Source organism: Gymnogyps californianus, chromosome 2, assembly GCF_018139145.2.
Source record: "Gymnogyps californianus isolate 813 chromosome 2, ASM1813914v2, whole genome shotgun sequence".
Lineage (NCBI taxonomy): Eukaryota > Metazoa > Chordata > Aves > Accipitriformes > Cathartidae > Gymnogyps > Gymnogyps californianus.
Genome location: NC_059472.1, coordinates 167,160,107 through 167,184,552, shown reverse-complemented (window position 1 = coordinate 167,184,552; position 24,446 = coordinate 167,160,107). Strand labels below are relative to the sequence as shown.

Below are 24,446 nucleotides of genomic sequence, written 5' to 3'. Positions count from 1 at the left end.
CACTTCGCGCCCGGCCCCGTTGCTGCCAAACCTTGCCGGTTCTTAACCAACAACTTTATTTTGTCGCTGTTGCTGTGTATAACAGAAGGAAACTGTGGTTATTGCACTTCCTGGCTGCGAGCCGGCAGGCAAATGAAAGCTCGTGGGTTTGCCAGCCCTTCGGCACGGGCCGCGAGCTTCGGAAGCCCCCGAGACGAGGGTAGCAGCTTCTCTCCCCCCCGGGGAAGTGCTTTCAGTGAGCCACCAAAGGCTCCGCGCCGGCACGGTTTGGTTCTGCTCTCTGTAGCTGGGTACTTCAATGGAGAACGAGGTAGGTGCTGGTTTTATATCGGCTCCCAGAAATGCAGAAGCTGTTGTTCCACTTTGCGTCATGTCGGGTGACGCCTCCACCTTGGATATGGCGTCCCCAAATCCTCCTTCAAGGAGAGCCTGTGGCTCTCCCACGGGGCTCGGGGGTGCGGGATGGTGGGGAGTGATGGTTCTGTCGCAGCAGCCTCCGTGCCCTACAGAGGCTGCCTGCATCTTCGAGGGAAAAGCAAGAGTTTCTTCTGGTTTGCTCTGTACGGATTGGGCCGGATCCGGCAGCCTCAGCACAGAGAGGTGAACTGAGCCGGAGCCGCCAGACCCTGGCTGGTGGAGGGGGAAGCGTCTGGGGACCGTTGTGGTACAGCCCTGACCCCGTCGGCAGATTTCTGCATCTCTCTCTGCTTTTGATTCCTAAAACATGCTGGTGGAACGAGATCTTTACGCACCGGCAGCCGAGGTTTGGGGCCGGACACCCTCGTAGTCGAGGTGGCAGAGCCGGGGTCAAGCCCCACGCTCCGGTCTTGGCAAACAGACCTGTTGCATTCAGGATTTTCTTCTTTCTGGAGCCGGGAACGGTCCCAGCCCCTCGGCAGCAGCCAGCTGAGTTGCACAGCGCAGGGTGATGCTCCATTTTGGGAGCCCAGCTGACGGGAGGGATGCTGTCCCTAAAATCTGCAGTGCTTGGCGGTGCTGGTCCTGCTGCTGTAAAGGCAGAGCTGTTTCATGAGGCCAGCATCGCGTAGCTGTGTTTTCTGTCCCTTTTGTCCTATAAACTCTCTATTTTTATCTCTCTGGTCCAAGGGATGTTTTTCAGGGCCGGGCTGTCCCCAGTGTCCTTGTGGTGCCTGGCTCACTCTGGGAGCTGGTAAATACTATTCAGCCAGGAGCTTTTCCGTCCCACTTTCCCATCCTAGTACAACGGTTTCAAATTCTTTCGGTCTGGCTTTGATGTCTCTTTTTCCTGTAGATCTTTCATGCTCCTCTACATTGAGAAAAGCAACGAGAGAGGCTGAAGCTGCCTGATGGGAGCAGGTCCCACGCATGCACCTGAACATGGTGCATCAGCCGCTGTGCGGGAGGAGGGACGCTGCTGGGAGTAGGTGACGCGGTGATGGCACTCCCCCACCAAATATAATGTCCTGTGGCAAGGCTCAGGCAGTTTAGGTGAAGGGTCTGCAGCAGTTCTTCTTGACGGTGGTTTCCAAGGCAAGGTCCTGCAGTGGACGTCGGCAAGAGATGAGGTGAATTTGCTGGAGGCTGCTGCTCTTTGAGGTTGCAAAGTACTCCACACTTTTCTGAGCAGGAGCACTTGGTTCATGTTGAATTAATTCGCCTTTCGAAGCATCTTTTCTGCCTCTGCAGATCGTACAGTCCTTTTTCTTGCCCGTGAGAATCAGGAAACCCAAAGCGTGGTTGCCTTGAGGGGTGGGAAGCAGAGAGCATCACTGCTGTGGGACGGGGCAGCCGGAGCCGAGCGCGCGTGGGGCTTCGGAGCTGCGTGGCCGGGCAGCCAGCGAGGCCACCGAGGAGCTCTGCCTTTCCCCTCCGGACTGGCATTTAACACTGCTGTGAATCCCGAGCGTTGGATCTGCCCACTTTAAAACATCCGTTCGAGCTGGTAAACTTGGAATTGGAGAAGTCCGCGCACGTTCCCGGTCATTTAGCCGTCAGGCGGGCTGGCGTGGAGCTTGGTGGGGATCTACCATGGGTCGGCTCTGCCACGACAGCCCCTGGGCGTCCAGCGTTCCCGGGCTGTCCGCCCGGCGCCGAAGTAGAAGGACGGTGGTGATGCTCCCTCTATAGCTGGGAGCCTGTGTGTGCACGCTGCCGCCGGCTGGACTCGTGTTGGCTCCGATCTTTTTCCAAACCCAGCGCTCAATGGTTTGGGAACCATGAAGACCTGTTTTTCCCAGGGGAGGCCGTCTCCTGGGTCGTGTACTCGCGTTTTTGGGTCTCCCCGGAGACCTCAGACAAGTTTGCACCATCTCTGCCTTTTCCTTTTGCAATCCTTCATCGAGTTGCTCGCTGCAAATGCTTGGGTGAAACATAAAATTGCGCCGAGGCGAGGAGGAAGCCTCCCGGTTTTGCCTGTGGCCGTGGCTCGCTCACTCTTACACCTCTTAATCTGAATATATATTTGTATTTGTTCTTAACTGAAAGGTTGGACATCGTGACTTTGGGGGAAAAAAGGTCCCCTTTTGGTAGCGGGCACTTATCAGCACTTGTGTTCTTGCAACGTGTTGCGGAAAGGCGTTTTCAGTGGAAGATCATGCACTCGTGGATTCGTAGCTCTAAAACCAGCCTGTCCGTGGGGTGGTTGGGGCTGGTAAAACCAGGCTGTGAGTACAGATGTACGGGCTGGAGGAGCACTGGGCGGTGGGTGCTGCTGGTTCCCCCCCCCCCATTTCGGTGCAGAAACTCCCTCTCTTGCCCTTAACCCCAACGCCCCGGCGTTTCCCTTTCTCTCCGCAGCCTGGAATAGTGTCTCCTTTCAAACGAGTCTTCCTGAAGGGCGAAAAAGGTCGGGATAAAAAAGCCCAGGAGAAGGTTACGGAGAGACGGCCTCTGCATACGGTGGTGGTGTCCCTGCCTGACCGCGTCGAACCAGACGTGCTGCTGAATGACTACATCGAGAAAGAAGTGAAGGTAATATCTGCCTGGCTGGGGCTCATATATAACTATATATAGCGTTACGATAACTTAAGGGCATGAGAGATCTTCCATACGTAGGTGCATTTAGCAGCTGCTAAATAGGGGCACCAGCCCTTTGCTCTGTGTTGATGGTGTCTTTCTTGCAGTAGCTGGTGTGTTCGGGGGTGTGCTTAGCGTGTACGTGCTGCGGTAACGGTTTGGTTCTTCTTTTCCAGTATTTAGGTCAACTCACATCCATCCCAGGGTACCTGAATCCCTCCAGCCGCACGGAAATCCTGCATTTGATCGATAATGCAAAGGTGAGCGCTCAGCCTGTTGAATGACCCGCTCTGCGTAGTCTCTATCTAACATGCAGCATGGGGAAAAAAAAAAAAGGCTGGCGGAGCTTCCTTTGGGGCTGGGTCCTGGTCTAACTGGTGTCCTCCATCCTGGTGTTACAAACGTGGGAGGGAAGCCCGTTACCAGACCGTTACCAAAGGGAAACAGTTCAACAAATCAATGGAAATATGTTTCTTTTAGAGAGCGCACCAGCTCCCGGGGCAGCTGACCCAAGAACACGATGCTGTCATCAGTCTCTCTGCCTACAACATCAAGCTGGTGTGGAGGGATGGAGAAGATCTCATCCTCAGGGTCCCCATCCATGACATCGCGTCCGTTTCCTACATCCGAGATGACTCCTCTCACTTGGTCGTGCTGAAGACAGGTAGGTGGTGGCCAGCACGGGCAGGCTGTAGCCTTGGCTTTTGGGGTTGCCGTGTGTTTTGGGGCAGAGCCCCACAGCAGCCGGTGTTGCCCTCGTGTAGGACAGCAGCCGGCCTGACCAGAAACAGGACAAAGGCGATGCTGGGTGACAACAGACCAAAACAATTGGTGTCCTTCGCAGAATCATAGAAGGGTTTGGATGGGAAGGGACATTTGAAGGTCATCTAGTCCAACATCTTCAACTCGATCAGGTTGCTCAGAGCCCCGGCCAGCCTGACCTGGAATGTTTCCAGGGATGGGGCATCTGCCACCTCTCTGGGCAACCTGTGCCAGTGTTTTACCACCCTCAGCGTAAAAAATGTCTTCCTCTTATCCAGTCTCCTGCCTTGAGTGGTTTCGGTCCATCCTTTTCTAGCAGGGGTGGAGGGAGGACTGGGGGTACGCGCGTCTTCTGAGGGTGCTGTGACTCACAGAAGAGCGAGCACGCTGGGAGAGATGAAGGGTGTTGGAGCTGGGCTGGGCTGCGTCTGGAGATGAAGTGCAAGCTCACGTACAGCTTACAAATTCCTCCCGTAGCCTGTCCTCCAGCAACTGCCAAACTCCAACTGAGAGCTCTCATTACTGACTCTCAGGAAAGTGTAGTAGTTTATTCTGCATTGCCCGTCCTGCTCCCGCCTCGGGGGCCCTCTGTGAATGTCAGCAAGGAGGAGAAGCAAGGAGAGCAGGTAGAGGCAGCTCCTCCAGCCTGGTCCCCGCGTGTGTCAGACCTGCCCTGCTCTTTGCAACCCTTGTGCAGGTTGCTGGGAGGATTTCATCCTGTCTGAATGCCCGTGTTGAATAACCGGGGTGATACCCGCCACTTCCGACACACCTCACTTCTTGTAATGCCTGGGGAGGGCCTCGAATCTGTCCCCGGCGGCTCCGCGTGTGTCAGACCTGCGTGGTTTTGGGCTGGAGTGTTTGGGGAATGCTGAGCTACTTAGAAGATGTTAATGACGGAGACTTACTGGATTATAAACCCCGTGACTGTAAAGGACAATCTATAGAATAAGTGAGTAAGTGACTTAGAAGGCTGTAATTCTGCTGATGGATTTCTGAGGCTGGCTAAGCCATGGAAATGAAGCCGGTGATTTACAGAGTTGTCAGAAACCAGCTCTAAATTTTAGGCTTTTCATTCAAAGACTTTGGCCCTGTGCAGCATTCAGGTGGGGTTCCCGGGCTCCCAAGCGCTCCCTCTTCCAGGGTGTTTTCTCCCGGCTGTGGGATCCTCTGCTCTGCTTCGGGGGCTTTACTCTCCCCCCAGGCAGCCTGCTCGGAGGACAGCTCGCCGTGCGAGGACTCCTTGCTGTTCTCCCCCTGCCTTGACCTTTCCATCACGACTTCTCTCTTTCTCAGCTCAGGACCCTGGGATCTCCCCAAGCCAGAGCCTCTGTGCCGAGAGCTCCAAAGCGCTTACTTCAGGCTCGCTGTCTGAGAGCGGGGTGGTTCCTGTCGAAGCTTGTTGCTTGGTGGTCCTGGCTACAGAGAACAAAGTAAGACTCAAAACACTCGATTAAAACTCTGTCCCACGTTGGGGTTGCCTCCAGAGTCACTCTTTGATTGCGGTGACGCTGGGACTGGGATTGCTGGGAGGTTTTCTGGCTCTTAGACCAGGGTGACCACAACCTCTCGGGTTGATGGTGGAGAGCCACAAGGCTCAGGGTGGCCTCATCCTGCTCTCGCCAAGTGTCCCCTCTCTTACGTGACCAGATGCTGACCTGGCCGTAGGTTGTGTGACACACATAGGCTCGGTTTTAAGACTGCAGGGTGTGGGTTGGGCTTTGCAGGCGCACGAGGTGCTACTGGAGGAGGAAACCTGGTCCCTGCCCCAGCCCCAGGACCTGGTTCAGACACGAGAGGGTATCAGAAGATGGTTTTGCCTTGGTTGTGGTGCCTGCTGCCTAGAGCTTTCTCCAGCAGCAGAAAATCTGTGAAGACAACTGAATCTCTCCCACAATAGGGTTTTGTTAACCAGCGCATTTTCCTGATGACCTGGAAATTTGTTTCATCCGGTATCTGGATCCAGAGATTCTGATCTCGGCCTGCGTGCTCCTCCTTCTACAGCAGGAACCCTTTGCCTTCAGGGTGGAGTTTCGCTCGCCTTGTTTTCGGCTCTAACACTCTCTGGGGTGCCTGCACCTATTTGGGATGTAGGTTACGTAGGCAAAATCCAAGGGAGCTGAGCTGAGGAGGAGGACAGAGCATCGGCCTGAAATCTGGGTGCTATTTCATAGCTGTGAGTCAGTGACGGAGCATCTGATCTCCTGCTGCTTGGGACTGGCCGGTTGAAGAGGGCTGGGATGCTTCTCTGGCAGTACGGGAGGGTGATGAGGGGTGAGATGTCTCAGGAATTTCTCTCCTCTAGCACTGAGGAAAACCCCAGGGGACAGCGGGAGGTAGCTAACGAGATTCGAGGTTTGTCACCTCCAGCCCTTGGAGGCCCTGTGGGTCGAGCAGTGTCCGAGATCTTGGGACGAGTGGGTTCCCCGTCCTCGCTGGGAGGACAGCACCCTTACAAATAACAGCACGCTGCTGTCCCGCGTGGCGTGCCCGCCGTAGGGAGCCGAAGAGAAAGGCCGCCGCGGTATCTTCTGCCTCGCACCAGCCCTTCTTTGCTCCCTCCCCAGGTGACTGCCGAGGAGCTGTGCTCACTTCTCAGCCAAGTCTTCCAGATTGTTTACACTGAGTCCACGATAGACTTCTTGGACCGAGCAATATTCGATGGGGCGTCCACGCCGACGCGGCACATGTCCTTACACAGCGGTAAGTCCGTCCTCTCCCCCTTTGCTTGTTTCTTACTGGGCCTGTCTGAGGGTCTCTCCCCATCTTCACCCATGTCCGTCACCTCTCTTCCGCCACCCTCCGAGGTCAGGGCCAGCCTGGTGGCTTCCCTCCTGCAAGGTATTAAAAAAAAAAAAAAAGCCCTCCTCTCCTTTAATTGCGTGTGAGTTGGACGGGCACGAGGGCTACCTCCTGCCTGCAGATGTTTCCCCAGCTGGGCTATGGGACATCAGCCGTCATCCTTGTCCCCCATACCCTTTCCCTCTCTATTCACGTTGGACGGCGGCACTTCATAAAACAATCCCTTCGCGGTTCTGCGTCTCTGCTGAGTCTGTATCCAGTCCTGACACAGCACCGCTCCCCACCATCTCGGCCCCAGCCCCGCTGCCTCTCACCTTCCAGCTCTGAAAGCCGAGGCAGAAAGCGGTGTGTTTGTGTAGGTCATGGGCTGGGAAAAGCACTGAGTTTCTGCCTCTCAAACTCCGTGTCTCGACTGTTTTCCTTGCAGACGACTCTTCTACAAAAGTGGATGTTAAGGAACCTTACGAAACGGAAGCAAGCACTTTGTAAGTTCAACGTGGTACGCTGAGCTCGCTCGGCACTCGGGCTTATTAGTGCAGCCTCGCTGCCCGGTTTAAAGCCCAAAAAGCAGGAACCGCTGCGGTCGGCACGTTGAAAAGCTTCCGCTCAGTCTGGCTGAAACATCGGACGGTGTTATTACTGTCCGCGTGCGGTGCCGCGGTCCCTGCCTCCGCGGCATCCGTGACTGGATTGTTCTGCCGCCGCGGGTTTCCAGAGAAGGTCACGTAGGCAATGTATGTGCAGTCCCACGCGTCAGCAAAGCGGGGATGCGACGCTCGCCCGGCTGCTTTGCCTTGGTGAAGTCCGGCTGGAGTTGAGAGAAATGTTTTCCCCAAAACCCTTTATTTTGGAAACTTTTTCCCTCCTGAAATCGGTGACCGCTGAAAACGTTGACCGTGTTTGTGGGCTGCAAACCTGACACACAACCCGCTTGTTTAAAATTGTCTGACGCTATTTGAAATTTTCACATTTAATGCCAAAATAAGGTAGTTCGAGACTTTTCCCCACGCTGTTGCAAAATGAGAAAGCAGTCGGAGGAGATATTTGCCCACGTAGGGCTTCGTTTTCAGCGGGTCACCAAACCGATACAGTTAAAGTCCTCGGTGCTGTCTGTGAGCCTTGAGATGCCCTCGGGAGCTGAAGGCTGCCAGCCTTATTGCAGAGAGAGCGCGTCTCCACGTACCTCTCCGCTCTTCCAGGCTCTCCCGTGCCACCACCGCCAGCGACGGCGACGCAGAAGGTGCCCGAGGAGCTCCGGAGGACTCACGCTCTGTTTGCATTTCAGTTCCTTTCCAGAAACCTTGGATGCAGGTGACAACTCCCCCTCTTCCTTCTCCACACAACAGTCTCCGCACGTTAAGACAGTCAGTGAGAGCGAGCTGAGCACCACGGCGACGGAGCTGCTCCAGGACTATATGATGACGGTAGGGTGTCCTTGGCTTGCAGGACAGGGTGGAGGGGTTTTCTTCCCTTTAGGGTGTTCGAGTGCTCTTGGGATTTGGGTTCATTGCCTCAGCGTGTAGAACGTGAGCCCGGGCTGGTGTAGGAACATCTCATCCTCCTCCTTTTCATACAGATTGCGTTCGGAGGCCTCATGGGACCTGACCGCGGGCTCACACCCTTCTCCTGCAGGAGCATCCCCACTCCCTTGTCCCCTCTCCCCACTTAAAGGCATGTCACGCCGTCCACGGCGCGCCAGGTCCGTCGCTTCATGAGTCACGGTCCCTGCGTACGCTCGCAGCTTGTCCCCGTTTGAAAGCTGCCAGCTCAGTAGTGGGTTGCACCAGCCCGTCCTGCTTTTCCATCGGGATGAGCTGGTTCATTACTGCAGCTCTTAGCAAATAGCAACAAATCCGGTAAACGCCGTTCCCAGGCTTCCCATCATCTCTTCCTCCTAAAAAAAAAAATCGGTGACGTTTGCGGCGCGCTTCTCTTCCGCAGCTCCGAACGAAACTCTCTTCCCAAGAGATCCAGCAGTTCGCAATGCTCCTGCACGAGTATCGCAATGGGGCTTCGATCCACGAATTCTGCATCAACCTGAAGCAGCTCTACGGGGACAGCAGAAAGTTCCTGCTCTTAGGTGAGTGTCAGCTGCCAGGATTCACCGTGGATGACCGACTGGAGGGTGAGAGCCGGCGTCGCTCTGCTCCCGAGCCCTCGTGACGTGCCTGGTACCGATTGCTGATGCCCGGCGCTTCCACGTGGGCAGCCTGACGGGATGCGAGGGGGTAAGGGGGTGGGCGTGGATGGCACAAAGATTCCTTGAGGTGTCACCAAGCTAGCAGCAACATCTCAATCCGTCTCTCCGTGGAGATACCCGTTTCCTGAGGGCGGCTGGGTCCATCTAGCTCAGGCCCCCGTCTCAGAGGCTTGAGTCACCCCTCGAGATGCTCGCCTCTCCCTCCTGACTGCAGAGGGAGCCTGGGTGCCTCCTCCAGACCAGACACCAGGCTTTGCTGTACCTGCTGGGAGCAAGAGAAAGGATTCCGGTCCTTGGCCAGCCGTGCGGTGCCCGACACCGGGTGATTCTGGTGTCGGATGTGCCGTTCATCCGAGCGTATTGAACCTGCGTTCCCTGGAGGGGACTTCACAATCCTGGAGGGAAGGTGTGCGCCCTGGCAGGGGAACAGGAGGACCCTTTCGTTCCCCTCCATTAAAAGGAGGCCGAGAGCCTCGGGGGCTCTTCAAGTCCCTCCTGCTCAAACTCCCTGCTTTGATCTTGGCTTTAATAACCTGAAAGAGCATCAGTAACGAGAGCCGGTGGCTCGGGGCCTGACGTGGCGTCTCTGCTCTGGCCCTGGGGCAGGCAGGGTCTCAGCTGGGCCCTGAGCCAGCGCTGGGGACGGGGGGGGGGGGAAGCTTTCAAACAGCGCAGGGACCAAAAGGGAGATGCCCGTCGTCGCTGAAAAGCGATGCCTCGGCTTTTCACCCTCTTTGAAAAAGCAGATCTGCTGAAAGCGCTGCGGGTTGCTCACTGGAGTCGGCATGCCGCAGGGAGCGGGACGCCTCTCGGCAAGCTCTCCCGCCAGCCGGCTTCTCCTTCCTTTGTCCCGGGGATCTGGCAGCGCAGCCGGGCGCTGCCGCCAGCACAAAGGCATTTTCTTTCAGCGACGCGCACTTAACCGACTTGCTTTTAACGTCACCGGTACCAAAGCTGGCGCAACGGCAAGGTCGCTGTGCTGGGAGGCTGACTTTATATCGGCTGAATGTCACCGAAAAACAGATCCGACTTGCTTTTCCCAGCCTGGGCGGTCACACCGGTGCCGTGCTCTCTTGGGGCAGAGCTGGGCTGAGCACTGGCTGCTCCCCACGGGTTTGACCGGGGTGGATGGTGTGAGATAAGAGAGATGAGGAGCAGCAAACCTTCTGCCCAGGCTCAGACTATGCTGGAAACCTCCTGTAAAGGTTTTTCTTTCAAGTTTTTGAGTACCCAGAGTTTTCTTCCAAGCAGTTTGGGTGATGGCTGTAGCCCTGAAGCTGGGAGTGACTCTGGGAAGCACGCCTAACCTGCGTCCTGGTGACCCTCTCCGCTTCGCAGCGGGTGACAGCCACCCTGCCGGGGACGCCGGCCCACGGCGGGATGCACAGAGGGAGCCAGGACGGATGCTCCTGCAGCCGCCCTGCCCGTGCTCCTTGGGGCGCGGGAGTCGTGGGCTGATGCCGTTACAGCAACAAGCTCAGCAAAGCCGAGCAATAGGTTTCGGTGAGGAATTAGCAGACGATCCTTTCGAGCTCGGAAAATCCCGCTTTAGCGGGATTTCGTCCTCAGTGGGCAGCGGCTGCAGTTCTCAGGGGTGTAAGCGGGAGATGTGGCCGCAGGCTGGAGACTCCAGTGGTCCCTGTCCCCCCGAAACCGGCTCCTCCACCGAGCCCTGGGCCGATTTGGGGAGCTGGGGTGTGATGTTACAGCTGGCCTCGGAAGAAGGCTCAGAAGCCCCGGGGAATTTCAGACAGCGGAGCAAATCCACGTGGAAATCTGTCCTGGGTGTCTCCTCTGCATGCCCGTGCCGTACGAAACACACGACGATGCTAATGGTTGCCTCCTCTTTTGTTCCCTGATCCAGGTCTTCGCCCCTTCATCCCCGAGAAAGACAGCCAACACTTTGAGAACTTCCTCGAGACCATCGGGGTGAAGGATGGCCGGGGCATCATCACAGACAGTTTCGGGAGGTACAGGCGGACTCTCAGCACCACCTCCAATTCCACCACCAACGGCAACGGCGCTGCCGGCAGCTCGGATGACCAGTCCGTCCCTTCGGAGGAGGACGAGTGGGACCGAATGATTTCGCACATCAGCAACGACATCGAAGCCCTGGGGTGCAGCATGGACCGCGATTCCTCCTGAGAGCGAGCTGGGGGAGGACGGCCCCGGCAGCTCCCCGCGCCGGGGAAGGGGGGTGCTCGCTCCGGCACCCTCCCACCCTCTCGGAGAGACCCCGCAGCGGCGCCTGTATCCTGACCGTCATTCTGGAAGAGGTTTTGGGGCTAGATCAGGATGTAATTACTCTCCCAGCCTTGTTAATGGCTCCAAGTGGCCGTTGGCAGGCGGCCGGTGCCCTCTCACCGTGCCGGCACGCTGCGGCGGAGGACCCCGGGGCAGGAGCCCGGCCTGCAGCCGTCCCTGGTTTGGTTTTGCCGGCGCAGCGGGGAGCGAGGCCGGGGAGACAAGTCAGCTACAACCCTCTGCCTGGTTTACAGTTTTGCACATGGTATCCCTATTGTAACTGCTCTCCTCCTCCTCCTCCTCTTCTTCCTCCCCCTGTTTTTGAATGAAGTTTACCACAATGTGAATTATTTAAACCTATTGTCGATGTTGTTGAAACATTTCGGCTCCAGACCCGCAGGAGAAGCTGCCGATGCTGCGGCGGTAACAGATGCCGGCCGCACCGTGAGCTTTGTGCTTGGGCTGCCGCAGCCCGGCCCGCAAACCCCGTTCCCCCCTCCCCGCCCCGGCTTTGCTCAGGAATAGCGGGGGGGGGTGCCCCAGGGAAGTGGGGGGCACACAGATGCTGTTTTACTTGCCAGCGGGCTTGTGTGCGCCCATGGGTGCAGGGCAGGCAGCTGCCGGTACCTGCCAGGGCATCACCTTCCTGCATGCCAGCCTGCCCAGCACAAGGACTTGCCCCGTGCATCCCCCCCCAAATCGGGGGGGGACCCCACGGTCCTCCCTGACACCCGTCCCGGGGTTCGTGGTGCTGGCAGGAGGTCATGGGGCTGCTCCTGGGGCTCCCCGGGGACCGTGCTGTCCCCTCCCCACCCCAGGGCCACCCCTGGGACGGGAGAGCTGATCCAGGACCCGACTCTAGGGAGTTTGGGGGGGCCGCAGGCTGTGCCGTACACGTTGTATATATTTTACATACAGTTATAAATACACACTTATTTTTTTAATCTGTATCCCCTGCCAGAGGAGCGCTCCCGTGCAGAGAGAGGTGCCGGCTGGGCCCCACAGGGGAGATGCCGTTTGTGGGGGACACCTGAGAAGGGTCGGGGGGGGGGGGTCCCCAGTTATCCTAGAGCCACAACTGGGAGGAAGGATGGGGCTGGAGGAGGGATGGGAGAGCCCAGGCAGCACCCCAGGGATCGGCCGGGCTCTCTGGCACCCATGGGTGGCTCTGGCAGGGTCCTTCGTGCCTGTGCCGGCTGCTGGAGCCGCCCCGAGCTGGGGGTGCCCGGCGGTGGTGCCGGGGGGCGCTGGCCAGCCCCTGCGGCGGCTGCTTTGAGGCCAGACGCTGGCTCAGCAGTTTGGGGGGATCCGGCCTCCTCCTGCACGTTCCTCTGCTCTTTGTCCCCAAAGCCTCCCCCGCAGCTCCCCACTTCACCCATTACCCTTACTGGTGTCTCCTCCCGCTGCCATCCTCCTGTCCATCCATCCGTCCCAGGCGGACGGCAGCCTTCACCCCTCCATCCTCTCCCTCCCCAGCCCCACCGCTCCGGCTGGTTTCTTACCTGCCCTTCCCGGGGATCACAGGCGCCGGCCCTCGGTACGATCCTGCACGGAGCTGCCATCCCGCGCTGCTTTAGGCTGGGGTCAGGGTGACCCCCCCCGCTTTCTGCTCCCGGGGGGGGCCCCCGTGACCCCAATCCCTCCTTCCCCTGGACTTTAAGGGGTGAATGCAGCCGAGTCCCCCGGGTGCTTGGGTGTGCGGCTCCCTGGGGAGCTGGGACCTCACCGGCCAGGGGACAGGGTCTGGTACAGCGGGCGTCCATCCTCCCACGGCCCCTTTGCTTCCAGTTTTGAGGCTGATGATAAACTCCAGAGCAGGAGGGGGGGGGGGGTCCCAAATTGGGTGTCCCCCCCCCACAGCCCCTGGAGGAAAGGGTTTGGGCCAGGACACATCCATCCCGGAGAGCATCTTCCCTAGGAACAAGCCTTGATGGAGAAACTCGAGGTTTCCTCCTCCTGGCACGTGTTTTCGCCATCCACCGAGGGAAGGGGAGATGAGGGTCCCGGCTCCGGCCCCCAGGCACAGGCTGCCCGGCTCCGGGGTCCTCGGGGAATTGGGGACCAAGATTTTCCTCTTTAAGCCCGGGAGGCAGCAGCTGGGAGCGCTCAGAGCCGGGGGTAGTTTCTTAGTGCCTTTTTATGATTTACAGATTACAAATTGCACATGTGGATGTTCAAGTCATTAAAGACTTCAGGAAATTTGGAAGAAAAAAAAAAGCCCTATTTTTGACATGATTGTATACGGAGAGCTATAAAAACAGAAGCCGTAACAGCTCGCGGTGGTTTCTTTTTTTATACTTCAATGGGAAAAAAAAAGAGGACTTCATTCTGGAAGTGACCCTGTGGCATAGCGGTCTGGGAGCGAGGAGATGGCAGCAGCCGAGGGGTTTCTGCCGCCTCCGTTTTCCCCCCATCGCCAGCCCTGGAGCGAGCCCAGCCGCGGTGGCACCCGGGGACGCGGCGCGGGGCGGCCGCGGTGGTCCCGGGGCAGGCTGTGTATGTATGCTTTCTGTACGGAGTATTTGTTACAGGTAAATATAATTCTGCACCCGACGGTGGTTTGTCTCGTTTGCTAAAGCCCTCGCTCACCTCCCTCGGGCTTCGTCAGAGCCCGGCTTTGTTAAGCACCTCCAAATTAGCGACTGGGGGGCAAAGCCCCGATGCCCGACGGCTGCGGGAGCATCCTGGGACTCTGCCCCCCCACGTGCTCCCCCCACCCCAGCACCGCCGAGCCGGGGGCTCCCAGCCCACCCTGTGCCTGCTCCCACCACGCTAGCCCCCCCACCACCATGACCCCGGCCACTCACCCCACTTCCAGCCCCTGTACCCCATCCCACTGCTGGAATGGGGGTGCCCCAAGCCCCCCCCCTCCAAACACCCCCCAGAGACAGGACCCCACCGAGATATGGGGCTGGGGGAGCCGTGGGGCAGCCCAAAGCACCCCAACCTTGAACTGGGGACCCCCGAAATCACCATGAGCGGAGGCGGTGTGCGATCCAAGTGATACATGAGGCCGTTTATTGAGCGTTACAGACGCAGAGGAGGAGTACGGGGGGGTCTAGAGGAAGGATTTGGGGGGGGCGGGGAGTAACTGTGCATCTATACAGGGGGGGCTGGGACACCCCCAGCCGCTACATGGTCAGCTCCTGTGGGGGAGAGAGAGCAGAGCATCAGGGACCCCCTGCAGCACCCCGGGGTGGGGGTTTGCACCCCCAATTCATGCTGGGAGAGGCAGGAGGGGGTAACCCCTGGCTGCAGCCCCCCCCCCCCTCCCCACCCCGGGCCACTCACCATGATGGCGTTGACGATGTCGTTGTTGTTGTGCCGAAGCGCCCGCACGGCTTTGGGGCGCGAGACGTTGGCCTGGGCCATCACCAGCTCGATGTCCCTCACCTCCAGCCCCGTCTCGTCCACCTGTGGGGGGACACACACACACACACATCGCCGTCACACCCCCCCCACGGCACTGCCATGTCCCTGGGACAGGGAGGGGGTCTCCTCTCCGCCCCCCTCTCCAGCACCCACCTCCTCCTCCTCCTCGCTCTCCTCCTTGATGGTGAGGGTGGGGGCCGTCTCCGTGATCAGGGGCGAGTGCTCCATCGGCACCTTGAACTTCTCTGCCGCCGCCTTGTGCACTTGCTGCGACAGGTCCTCGATCTGCGGGGACGCAGGGTCACCCCACCCGTCCCCACGGGCCACCAGCCCCAAGGATGGGACCTTCTCCCCCCACCCTTCCCCACCTTGGCTTCCCCGAAGACGATGTAGATGTCGGACGCGGGGCTCTTGAAGACGTCGGGTTTGGTGATGACAAAGAGGATGTTCTTGGACTTGCGGATGGTGATGCGGGTGACGCCGTGGATCTGCCTCAGCCCCAGCTTGGACATGGCCTGGGGAGGGGGGGGGGGGGACAACAGGGGACACACACACACAGAGGGGTGACCCCACATCCCCCTGTCTGGCATCACAACACCCACAGCAGCCAAGGAGCACACCCCCCCCAATCAGCACCCCAAAACCCCTGGGACAACAGCAAAACTGGGCATGTGGGACAACGTTGTCCCCCAGCACGGCCACGCTGAGCCCCCTCAGAACAGGGGACCCCACATCACCGCCCCACCCCAGTGCTGGGACACCCCAGCATGACCTGGGGACCCCCCCCACAGTGGGGACTTGCCCCCCAACACCCCAGGGCTGCCCTCTGCCCAGGGCTGATCTTATCCCCCCGCTAACCCTGGGATGGGACGCGGACCCCAGTCCCATGGGGGACACCCAACCCCACCTGGGGACCCCCAGTCCCACGGGGGACCCCCAACCCCACCCGGGGACCCCCAACCCCACCCAGGCGGGGTCCCCATCCCACCTTCCTGGCCTTCTTCTCGCTCCGGCTCTGCTTTGCCTTGCTGACCGTCTCCTCCCCGGTGCCCAGCGAGTGGGTGAGCTGTGCCTGCCAGAGATGGGTGGGTGAGGGCAGCCCCGGCCACACCGCCCGGGGCGTGGGGGTGGGTGCGGGGGGATCCCCATCACCCCCAGTCGTCCCCCCCCCCCCCAAAAAAAAACCCCACCTGGGTCTGGGCCGGTGGCGGCTCCGAGCCCTCGGGCTCCTCCAGCTCGGGGATGGACTCGTCGTTACTCTCCGACTCGTTACACGACCCTGCGGCCAAGCAGAGGGGTGGGATGGAGACCAGCGCCCCTCTGACCCCCACCCCAAAATATAAGGGGGACCCCACAGAGAAAAAACACACACACACACATCCCCCCCCCTCACCTTTATGGTTGGCCTCGCAGCGGCGGGGGGCCGGGGGCTGCTTGTCCTGGCGCAGGGCGATGCCGGCGGCTTCCCGCAGGCGCTGGATCTCGGGGCAGGGGTACGGAGCCTCCGCCTCGCTGGAGGAGCTCGACTCCGACTGCAGGGACCCCCGGGGGGGCCCCCGGCTGCCTGCGCTGCCCGTCCCTGCCTGCCTGCCTCGGGCCTCCTTCTCCTTGCGTGGGGAGGGCTGGGGGGCTGCAGGAGGGGGGGAACGGGGACACTCAGCTGGTGGTGCTCCCCAAAATCCCCTCTGTGGGGTTGAACCCAGCCTGCTCACCCCCATCGCCCACGCCGGGACCCCCCTAAAGGGGATCCCCCCCCCCCCCAGCATCCCACCAGCGGGTGATGCCCACCCTGGCCCCACTCAACACCCCAGGGGGACGGGGGAGTGGGTGTTGAGGCGGGGGGAGGGGGGTGTCTCTTACCCTCGAGGTGCTTCCTGGAGGGCGGCAGGACAGACGGACGCTCCTCGCCGGCGGGGAGCCCTGAGGTGTCCTGGGGGCCGCGGGCCGGATCCGGGCACGGTGATGGCGACGGCGGTGACGGCGCGGCGGCGAGAGGAGGCACTTGGCTGAGTTTGGGGAGCGGAGGGCAGGGAGCTGGCGGCGGGCTGGGGGGTTCAGGGGGGGCTTGGGGTGCTGCTTCCCCAGCGGGCTCCGGGGGGGCTCCGGCTGAGCATCCCCCACTTCACTGGCACCCGGAGCGGGCTGGGGGCCAGATCCAGCCCCCGCCATCGCCTCCTCTTCCTCCTGCTGCCCAAGGGGTGCCGGGGGCTCGCTGGGGGGGCTCGGGGGGCTGCCCTCTCCCAGGACTTTGGCATCGGTTTCCCCAGCAGTCTGGCCCAGGGGCTCATCGTCCGGCCGAGGGGTCGGGGGCTCGTGGGGGGCCGGGGGTTCCTCCGTCCCCCCATCACTTGGGGGGCCCTGCGGGGGCTCTGCCGGCACCTCGGGGGGCTCTGCGGGCCTGGGGAGGAGGCGGGGGGCCGGCAGATCCCCGAAGGAGCCCCGTAACATGGCGGTGACCCGCTGCCGGTCCTCCTGGCGCTGCCAGGCCGCCCCACTCTCCAAAAAGGCACCGGGTGGTTGGAGCAGTTCGAGGGGGGCCGGGGGGACCCCCACGTACACCTCCCGCTCCGAAGCGGTGAAAATCAACGGGGGGATGGCGGGGGGTGAGGCGGGCAGGCAGAGGGCCAGGCAGCGACGGGCAGCATCCTCCTCTTCCTCTTCCTCGTCAGAAGATGGGGGTCTGGGGGGGCAGCGGCCGCCTCCCCCGCGCTGTCCTCGGGGGCGGTGAAGAAGCTGGAGTCAGTGCGGGAGCGCGAGGTCTCCAGCAGCTCCGGGGACGACTCCTCAGAGGAGGCGGTGGCGGCGTCCCACTCCTCGGGGGCTTCGCTGACATCCCCGGGGGGACGTGCCATCGTCCCCTGCACCGTGGGACACGCGGTCGCTGGTGGCTCCAGGGACTTGCCAGCCGAGGCCACCCCATCCATCAGCTCCTCGCCGGCATCGGAGGGGGACGCGTCCCGCGGCGGGGGGGACGGTGCCGTAACGCTGTCTGGCGGGCTGGGTGTCACCGACGGCACCAGGTTGGGGTCAGTGGATGTGGTGTCCGGCTCGTCCGGCAGACTGGGTGTCACCGATGGCACCAGGTCAGCGGCCACAGTGTCCGGCTCGTCCGGCAGACTGGGTGTCACCGATGGCACCAGGTCAGCGGCCACAGTGTCCGGCTCGTCCGGCAGACTGGGTGTCACCGATGGCACCAGGCCTATGGCTGCGGTGTCCGGCTCGTCCGGCGGGCTGGGCATCACTGATGGCACCATGTTGGCGGCCACAGTGTCTAGCTCATCCGGCGGGCTGGGCGTCACCGATGGCACCACGTCGGCGGCCACAGTGTCCGGCTCATCTGGCGGGCTGGGCGTCACCGATGGCACCAGGTCAGCAGCCACGGTGTCCGGCTCATCCAGCAGGCTGGGTGTCACCAATGGCACCAGGCCTGTGGCCATGCTGTCTGGCTCATCTGGCAGGCTGGGTGTCACTGATAGCATCAGGTCAGCGGCTGCGGTGTCCGGCTCATTTGGTGGGCTGGGAGTCACCGATGGCACCAGGTTGGCGGCCATGGTGTCCGGCTCGTCCAGCAGACTGGGCATCACTGATGGCACTGAGTCAGCAGCCACAGTGTCCGGCTCGTTTGGTGGGCTGGGCATCACTGATAGCACCAGGTCAGCAGCCGCGGTGTCCGGCTCGTTTGGTGGGCTGGGCGTCACCGACAGCACCAGGTCAGCAGCCGTGGTGTCCGGCTCGTTTGGTGGGCTGGGCGTCACCGACGGCACCAGGTCAGCAGCCGTGGTGTCCGGCTCGTTTGGTGGGCTGGGCGTCACCGATAGCACCAGGTCAGCAGCCGTGGTGTCTGGCTCATCCGGCAGACTAGGCATCACCGATAGCACCAGGTTGGCAGCCATGGTGTCTGGCTCATCTGGCAGGCTGGGCATCACCAATGGCACCAGGTCAGCAGCCACGGTGTCTGGCTCATCCGGGACACTGGGCGTCACCGATAGCACCAGGTCAGTGGCTGCGGTGTCCGGCTCATCCGGCAGACTGGGCGTCACCGATGGCACCAGGTCAGCAGCCACTGTGTCCGGCTCATCCGGCAGACTGGGTGTCACCGATGGCACCAGGTCGGCAGCCACGGTGTCTGGCTCGTCCGGCAGACTGGGCGTCACTGATGGCACCAGGTCGGCAGCCATGGTGTCTTGCTCGTCTGGCAGGCTGGGCATCACCAGGTCAGCAGCCGTGGTGTCCGGCTCATTTGGTGGGCTGGGCATCACCGATGGCACCAGGTCAGCAGCCATGGTGTCCAGCTCATTTGGTGGGCTGGGCGTCACCGACGGCACCAGGTCAGCAGCCGTGGTGTCCGGCTCATTTGGTGGGCTGGGCGTCACCGACGGCACCAGGTCAGCAGCCGTGGTGTCCGGCTCATTTGGTGGGCTGGGCGTCACCGACGGCACCAGGTCAGCAGCCGTGGTGTCCGGCTCATCGTGGCCATCAGTGGCTGCTGGCTCGGTGCTCCCCACTCTCACGGTGCCAAGCTCATGGTCACTGTCACCATCATCATCACCGTCACTCCCAGGGCCGCCCTGGGGCTCCCCGTTGGCCGGTGCCACATCATCCCCCCCCAGCCTGTCGGTTTGGGGCTCCCTGGGCTCCCCAGAGCAGAGGCCGGGGGGCTGGAGGACGCTGCCACTCGCCGCTGGCTCCGTGCCGGGCCCTTCTCCCAGCACTGCCATGCCGGAATCATCCTTCACCACTGGCTCCTCCTCAGCACCCAGCATCACTGCCGGCTCCTCCGGGAGCTGGGGGGGCTCTGGCGGGGGACACTCCCCCGGGACAGGGTCTGGCTCCCATGGGACATCGGGCTCCAGGGCTGAGGCCTCCTCCAGCTCTGAGGAGGAAGAGGAGGAGGTGAGGAAGGTCTCGCCATCCAGCTCCACACCATCTTCTCCAGAGGGTGCTGGGGGGGTCTCGCTGCCGTCCCGCTCCTGCATCCCCGGCTCCATCTGCTCGGCACTGAGGTCCTCCCCGCCGGCGTCCTCCATGCTGGGCACCGCGCTCACCGGCTCCTCGCCATGGCAGTGCCGGGGGACCCCTCCGGTGAAGGAGAGCTGGCCAGGGCCGTCCCGGCATGAAGGTGGAGCTCGATGTCGCCGTCCCCAGAGGCATCGGTGCCGGGGGGAGCGGTGGCAGTGCCGGGGGGCCCCCCCTCAGCACCCACGGCGTGGTGCTCGGTGCCGTAGAGCCGCTCGTCCTCTTCGCCATCGTAGGCGGCCGAGTCGGAGGAGGCGGAGGTGTCGTCACGGAAGGCGAAGGACTCGTCCACTCCTTCGGTGATGGAGGTCTCCGACAGCGAGCGCAGGAAGGAGGCCGAGGTGCTGCCGCCCTCTTCTTCTTCTTCCTCTTCCTCCTCCTCCTCATCCTCCTCTTCCTCGCCGGAGAGGGGCAGGGGGGCTGCGCCAAGGGGCAGCGGGGTGATCTCCACCGCCTCGGCCTGGAAGAGCAGGCTGCCGCGGAAGGGCAGCAGCGCCGCCGGGATCAGGCCCATGCCAGGCAGCCCCTCGCCCCCCGACATCTCCCACTCCTCATCCTCCTCTTCCTCTGGTGTCTGCCCATCATCATCATCCTCCTCCTCCTCCTCCGGCGGGATGAAGGGCTCGTCGTCTTCCTCCTCCTCCTCCTCAGGAGACGGTGGGGTGAAGGCAGGGGGATCCTCCAGGCAGGTGGGGAGCACCACCATGGCTTCGGCCTCCACCATGCCTTCAGCTTCGGCCTCGGCCACCGCCATGGCTTCGGCCTCGGCCACCAGGTTGGGGGAGCAGGACGGGGAGGTGCTGGCGGTGCCGGAGGAGCCCCAGCTGCCCCCCTCGGCCGTCATGTAGGAGCCGGAGGGGAGGTGGGGGGGGAGCAGAGCCCCTCGCTCTCCCCGTCCGTCTGCTCCTCAGGGGGGGGCAGCCGGGACCCCCCAACCCGGATGGGGGTGGAGGGGGCCGTGAAGAAGAGGTCGGGGTCCAGGGTGGTGGCGGGGGGTCTGCCCGGGGGGGCTCGGCTGCTTGGCGGTGGGGGGGGTCTTTGGTGGGAGCAGGGAAGGGGCAAGGCACGGCGGGCGGGGGGGGACCCCCCGGAGCTCGGGGGTGGCGGGGGAGCGCGTCTCCTCCCCCATGACGATGCGGGTGTCCAGGGGGTCCGCGGGTGGGGGGGGCCGGCAGGCCTCGCCGGGGGGGGCGGCGGCGGCGGGGCCAGGGTCGCAGCTGGCCCCCTCAGGCTGCGGGCGAGCCTCCTCCTTGGCGGGCATCGGCGGGGGGCCCGAGGCCAGCGGGGGGGCTGTGGAGAGAGGGGAGACCCCCCCCCTCAGTGCCATGCCCCCCCCCCCAGGGTCACCCCATGATGGGGGGGGCCACAGGGAGGGGACCACCAGGGTGCTGCCATGGGGCAACACCCAGCCAGGCTGGTGTCACCCCCCCCCCAGCCCCCACCCAGGGGTGGGGGAACAGGGTGACCCCCACCCAGAGCACCCATGGGGGGTCACCACAGAGTCAGGTGACACCAGGGGTGACTCTGGGGGGGACACCAACAACTTCCCCCCCTCCCCTCCAGCCCCTCTCTGAGGGCACAAGGGTGCAGCTGCATTAAAGGGGGGCCTCAGACCCAGGGGTCCCCAAGCAAGGGGTACCCCTCCATTGGGGGGGCACCCCACATCACCCCCCCAAGAAGAGCCCAGCACCCCCCCCCTTGCAGCATCCCTGCCACAAGGAGCTCTGTGCCCACCCATGCACTGAGTTTGTGGGTCCTCAGCCCCCCATTGCCCAAGCAGGTGGTGGGTACAGCCCCCTCCCCACCCCACTAGCACCCCAAAACCTCCTTGGGGGCATTCCCCCCCCCTTTGCTCCCCACATTACCTGAGGCCCCCAGGGGCAGGTCCATGGGGCAGAAGCAGCCAGGAGCCACCTCAAGCACCAAACCCAGCAGAACCCCATAGCTCCCCCCGGGGGTTTTATATAGGGGTGAGGGGGCGGGGCAAGGCCGCAGAGGCTGCTGGGAAGGGGGTGGGGCCTCACCTGGGTATTTAGCAGGCAGCTGCCTGCACTGGGGCAGGTGTGGGTAGGTGTCCCCCTCTCTAAGGAGCTGGGGTCCCTTATTGCTGGGGTCCCCCCTAGGAACTGGGAGGGGCCCTTAAAGGGTTAATTGGGGGGGTGGCCCCCACCCTAGGTGCTGTGTTGGGGGGCTGGTTCTGCCCCACGGCAGGGGGGGTCGGGGGTGTTGCTGGGATCCCCTTAACTCTGCCCTTCCCTACTGCTGCCTGGCTGGGACCCCCCTCACAGCCGGGGGGGGGTTTTGGGGTACCCCCAGCTCCCACCTGGCATGGGGACCCTACAAGGCCCCCAGCACCCCCCCCCCCTCCACTGCCCTGGGGGGTTGGGGGGGGAAGCCCTGACACCCCCCCCTTGCACAAACCAGACCCTCACCCCCTTTTTTGAGTGAGCCACCGCGCCCCTCCAGACCTGGCTTCTGGGGGAAACTGAGGCACACGGGGAGGGTGGCACTGGGGGGACACCCCCCCCCCCCTCCTGGCATGTCCCGGCTGTCCCCAGCCCCCAGGGCAGGTGACGGTGAGCCCTCGGGGACGCCTGTGCGGGGTGACCTTGGGCCGCGGCTCTGCACCGCCTGTGCCTCAGTTTCCCCACCCAGTGATCCTGGAGGGATGGGATGGTGCAGGGACCGGGGGGGGCTCAGCCTCCCCGGGGCACCGAGACACCCCCCCTCCGGTCCTGCCGGGGCCTCCCGGTGCAAGGCGGGGGGCACAACCAGAGGCCGGCCACCGCTGCGGGCTCCTCAGGGGTGGGGGGGTGTCCCCAAAGTGATGTCCCCAAAGTCACCTCCTGCCCTCGCTCTGGGGGTGCCGGTACTGGAGCCCCCTCGGCGGTGCCAGCTGCCGAGAGCTGCTGCCGCAGCCGGCACTGCATCCTCCATCCCTCCCGCTCCATCCCGCATCCCGCGATACCTCCATCCCACATCCCTCCATCCCGCATCCCTCCATCCCCTCTCCCCGCGGCCTCCCCTTCGGCCTCACCTGCCTCCGATCCCTCCGGCATTCCGTTTTCCTTCTCCAATTCCCCCAGCCCTTCGGTTTTCACCGATTCTCCGGGCATGGCGATGGTAGAGCCCGGCCGGCCGGCCTGGGCGGCCGCCTGCCACCCCGCTCAGCCCCCGGCACCTTTGGCTCGGGCTGGACGAAGGCGGCTGCGCCGGGAGCAGCGGAGCATTAGTGGGGCTCCGGCGGGGGGGCCGGCAGCGGGATCAGCCCCGTCATCCCAGATGATGTCAGCAGGATTTTTTTTTTTCCCTGGGTTTTTTTTTTTTTCTTCCCTGTTTTTTTTTTTTTTTTCCCCTCCCCCCGCCTTTTCTTTCTCTTCGGATTTTTCTTTTTTTATTTTTTTATTTTAATCTCTCCGGCGGGGAGAAAGCGGGGTGCGTGCCAGGCACTGCGGCGGTGGGAGGGGAGGGAAGGGCCCACCCCGTCGCTGCTTGCATCAGCTCCGGGTGGAGGTGGCGGGGGGGGGTGTGTGTGGGTGGGGGTGTGTGTGGATGGGGGGTCCCCCCCCCAGCCTCAGTTTCCCCAGCCAGGGTGGGACTGATGAGAAAGGGGACGGAGGTGGGATTTTGTCCCCCCAAAAAAGGGAGCTGAGCATCCAGCGGTGGCCTGGGTGTGACTGCTGGGGGGTGGGGGGGGCAGAGCCCCCCTAAAAGCAGCTACGCGTGGGTGGCAATGCCAGATGTACGGGGGGGGGGGACCCCCGGTGTCCCCAACCCTGCGCATCACCGGGGCATCGCCCGGGTACCGCTGGGGAGGCAGGATCGGTGCCTGCGCGGTCGCTATGGGAACGGCCCTTCTCCTCCTCTTGTCTCCGTGGTGATGGTGAGGAGGATGGGGATGGTTCCCCAGCAACGTGGGGGTGGTGGTACCCCCCCTCCAGGGCTGGCGGTGGGGTGACCCCGGACAGACGGACGGACGGACAGCTGCTTGGGTGGAGGGCAGGAGATGCCCGGGAGGGACCGGGCACCCCCAGGCCACCCTGTCCCAGCCGGGGACAGGCCACCCCCATGCCCAGACCCCCCCTTGTGCTGCAGGAAGGGGGAGCCCCCGCTTAAAGGATGCTGGGGCGGGGGGGAAACTGAGGCACAGCCCAAGAGCATGGAGGGGTGCCGGTGCCTGCCACCGGGCAGGGAGCGAGGCTGGCGCCCGGCACGGCGGGGTGCTGGCTGCCGCCCCGGGTACGGAGCGAGGCTGGCGCCGAGGCCAGCTCTGCCGCGACACCGGTGCCGGGAGCAGCCCCGAGCCCGTGACTCAGCAGCTCCCGGCCGCCTCCGGTAACTCCGCACTGCCGCGGCCTCCTCCTGGCACCGTGCCCCGGCTGGGGGACGGCAGAGCACCGGGAGAAGGGCTGCGGCCCGCAACGGTGCAGGTTGGGGGGACGCCAGGCTGTGCCCCCCCCCCCTCCCCCAGCCAGAGGGGCTGGAAGGGACGTGGCAAGGACCAGCGGTGGCCCGGTGGCCAGATGGCCACTGATCCGTCCCCCAAAGCCCTTCCTGGCAGCCAGCTCCGGTGCGTCACGGCACAGAGGGTTTTCCTGACTCACCTTGTCCCCTCCGGCCCCGGGTGCACGTGTCCTGAGGGACACGGGGGACACTGTGGGCATGTGTCGGGGTGCGTGGGGGAAGCTGGGGGGATATCGAGGGGGTGCTCAGGGCCGGCACGATGCAGGGTGGGATCTAATCTGTCCTGGTTAGAGCCCCCCATGTCCCAGGGCACCGGGGCTCTCCCGTGCCCGCTCCGGGGGTCCCGCTGCTCCGGGTGGAAGCGGCCCGGCACAGGAGCCGGCCCTGCCCGTCCTCCCTCCCCTCTCGCACTGCGCAGCCGCCCCGGGGACAAAGCCCCGCTAATAAGACAAGAATAAGAGAGGCTAGGATGGCTCTTAATCCTAAACCCTGGCTCAAGCCGGCTTCCTCCGGCAGCTGAGCCGCGGCTGCGGTGAAGGGGATCCCGCTGAGCATCGGCGTGGAGCCGTCTCCCACCCCAGGAAAAAGC

General features: G+C 62.8%; 3 protein-coding genes across 3 annotated transcripts; 1 reads left to right on the top strand and 2 right to left on the bottom strand.

Moving 5' to 3' along the window:
• The first annotated feature begins 298 nt into the window (after positions 1–298).
• Positions 299–11,498, top strand: CCM2 (CCM2 scaffold protein). The gene is made up of 10 exons (XM_050915661.1): positions 299–310; positions 2,779–2,952; positions 3,174–3,257; positions 3,478–3,661; positions 5,056–5,192; positions 6,327–6,462; positions 6,989–7,046; positions 7,847–7,985; positions 8,503–8,641; positions 10,626–11,498. The coding sequence occupies exons 1-10, from the start codon at positions 299–301 to the stop codon at positions 10,904–10,906; spliced, it is 1,344 nt and encodes a 447-aa protein (XP_050771618.1). The 3' UTR covers positions 10,907–11,498.
• Positions 11,499–14,002: 2,504 nt separating this feature from the next.
• On the bottom strand, positions 14,003–20,125 carry LOC127012721 (NAC-alpha domain-containing protein 1-like). The gene is made up of 10 exons (XM_050890955.1): positions 19,423–20,125; positions 17,018–19,375; positions 16,238–16,497; positions 15,771–16,007; positions 15,568–15,656; positions 15,366–15,449; positions 14,746–14,892; positions 14,531–14,662; positions 14,297–14,419; positions 14,003–14,151 (listed from the first exon to the last, which is right to left on the bottom strand). Exons 1-10 carry the CDS (start codon positions 20,115–20,117, stop codon positions 14,137–14,139), a joined length of 4,140 nt encoding a protein of 1,379 aa, XP_050746912.1. The 5' UTR covers positions 20,118–20,125; the 3' UTR covers positions 14,003–14,136.
• On the bottom strand, positions 16,436–19,468 carry LOC127013743 (cell surface glycoprotein 1-like). The gene is made up of 2 exons (XM_050892739.1): positions 18,202–19,468; positions 16,436–18,087 (listed from the first exon to the last, which is right to left on the bottom strand). The coding sequence occupies exons 1-2, from the start codon at positions 19,402–19,404 to the stop codon at positions 16,960–16,962; spliced, it is 2,331 nt and encodes a 776-aa protein (XP_050748696.1). The 5' UTR covers positions 19,405–19,468; the 3' UTR covers positions 16,436–16,959.
• Positions 20,126–24,446: the final 4,321 nt, after the last annotated feature.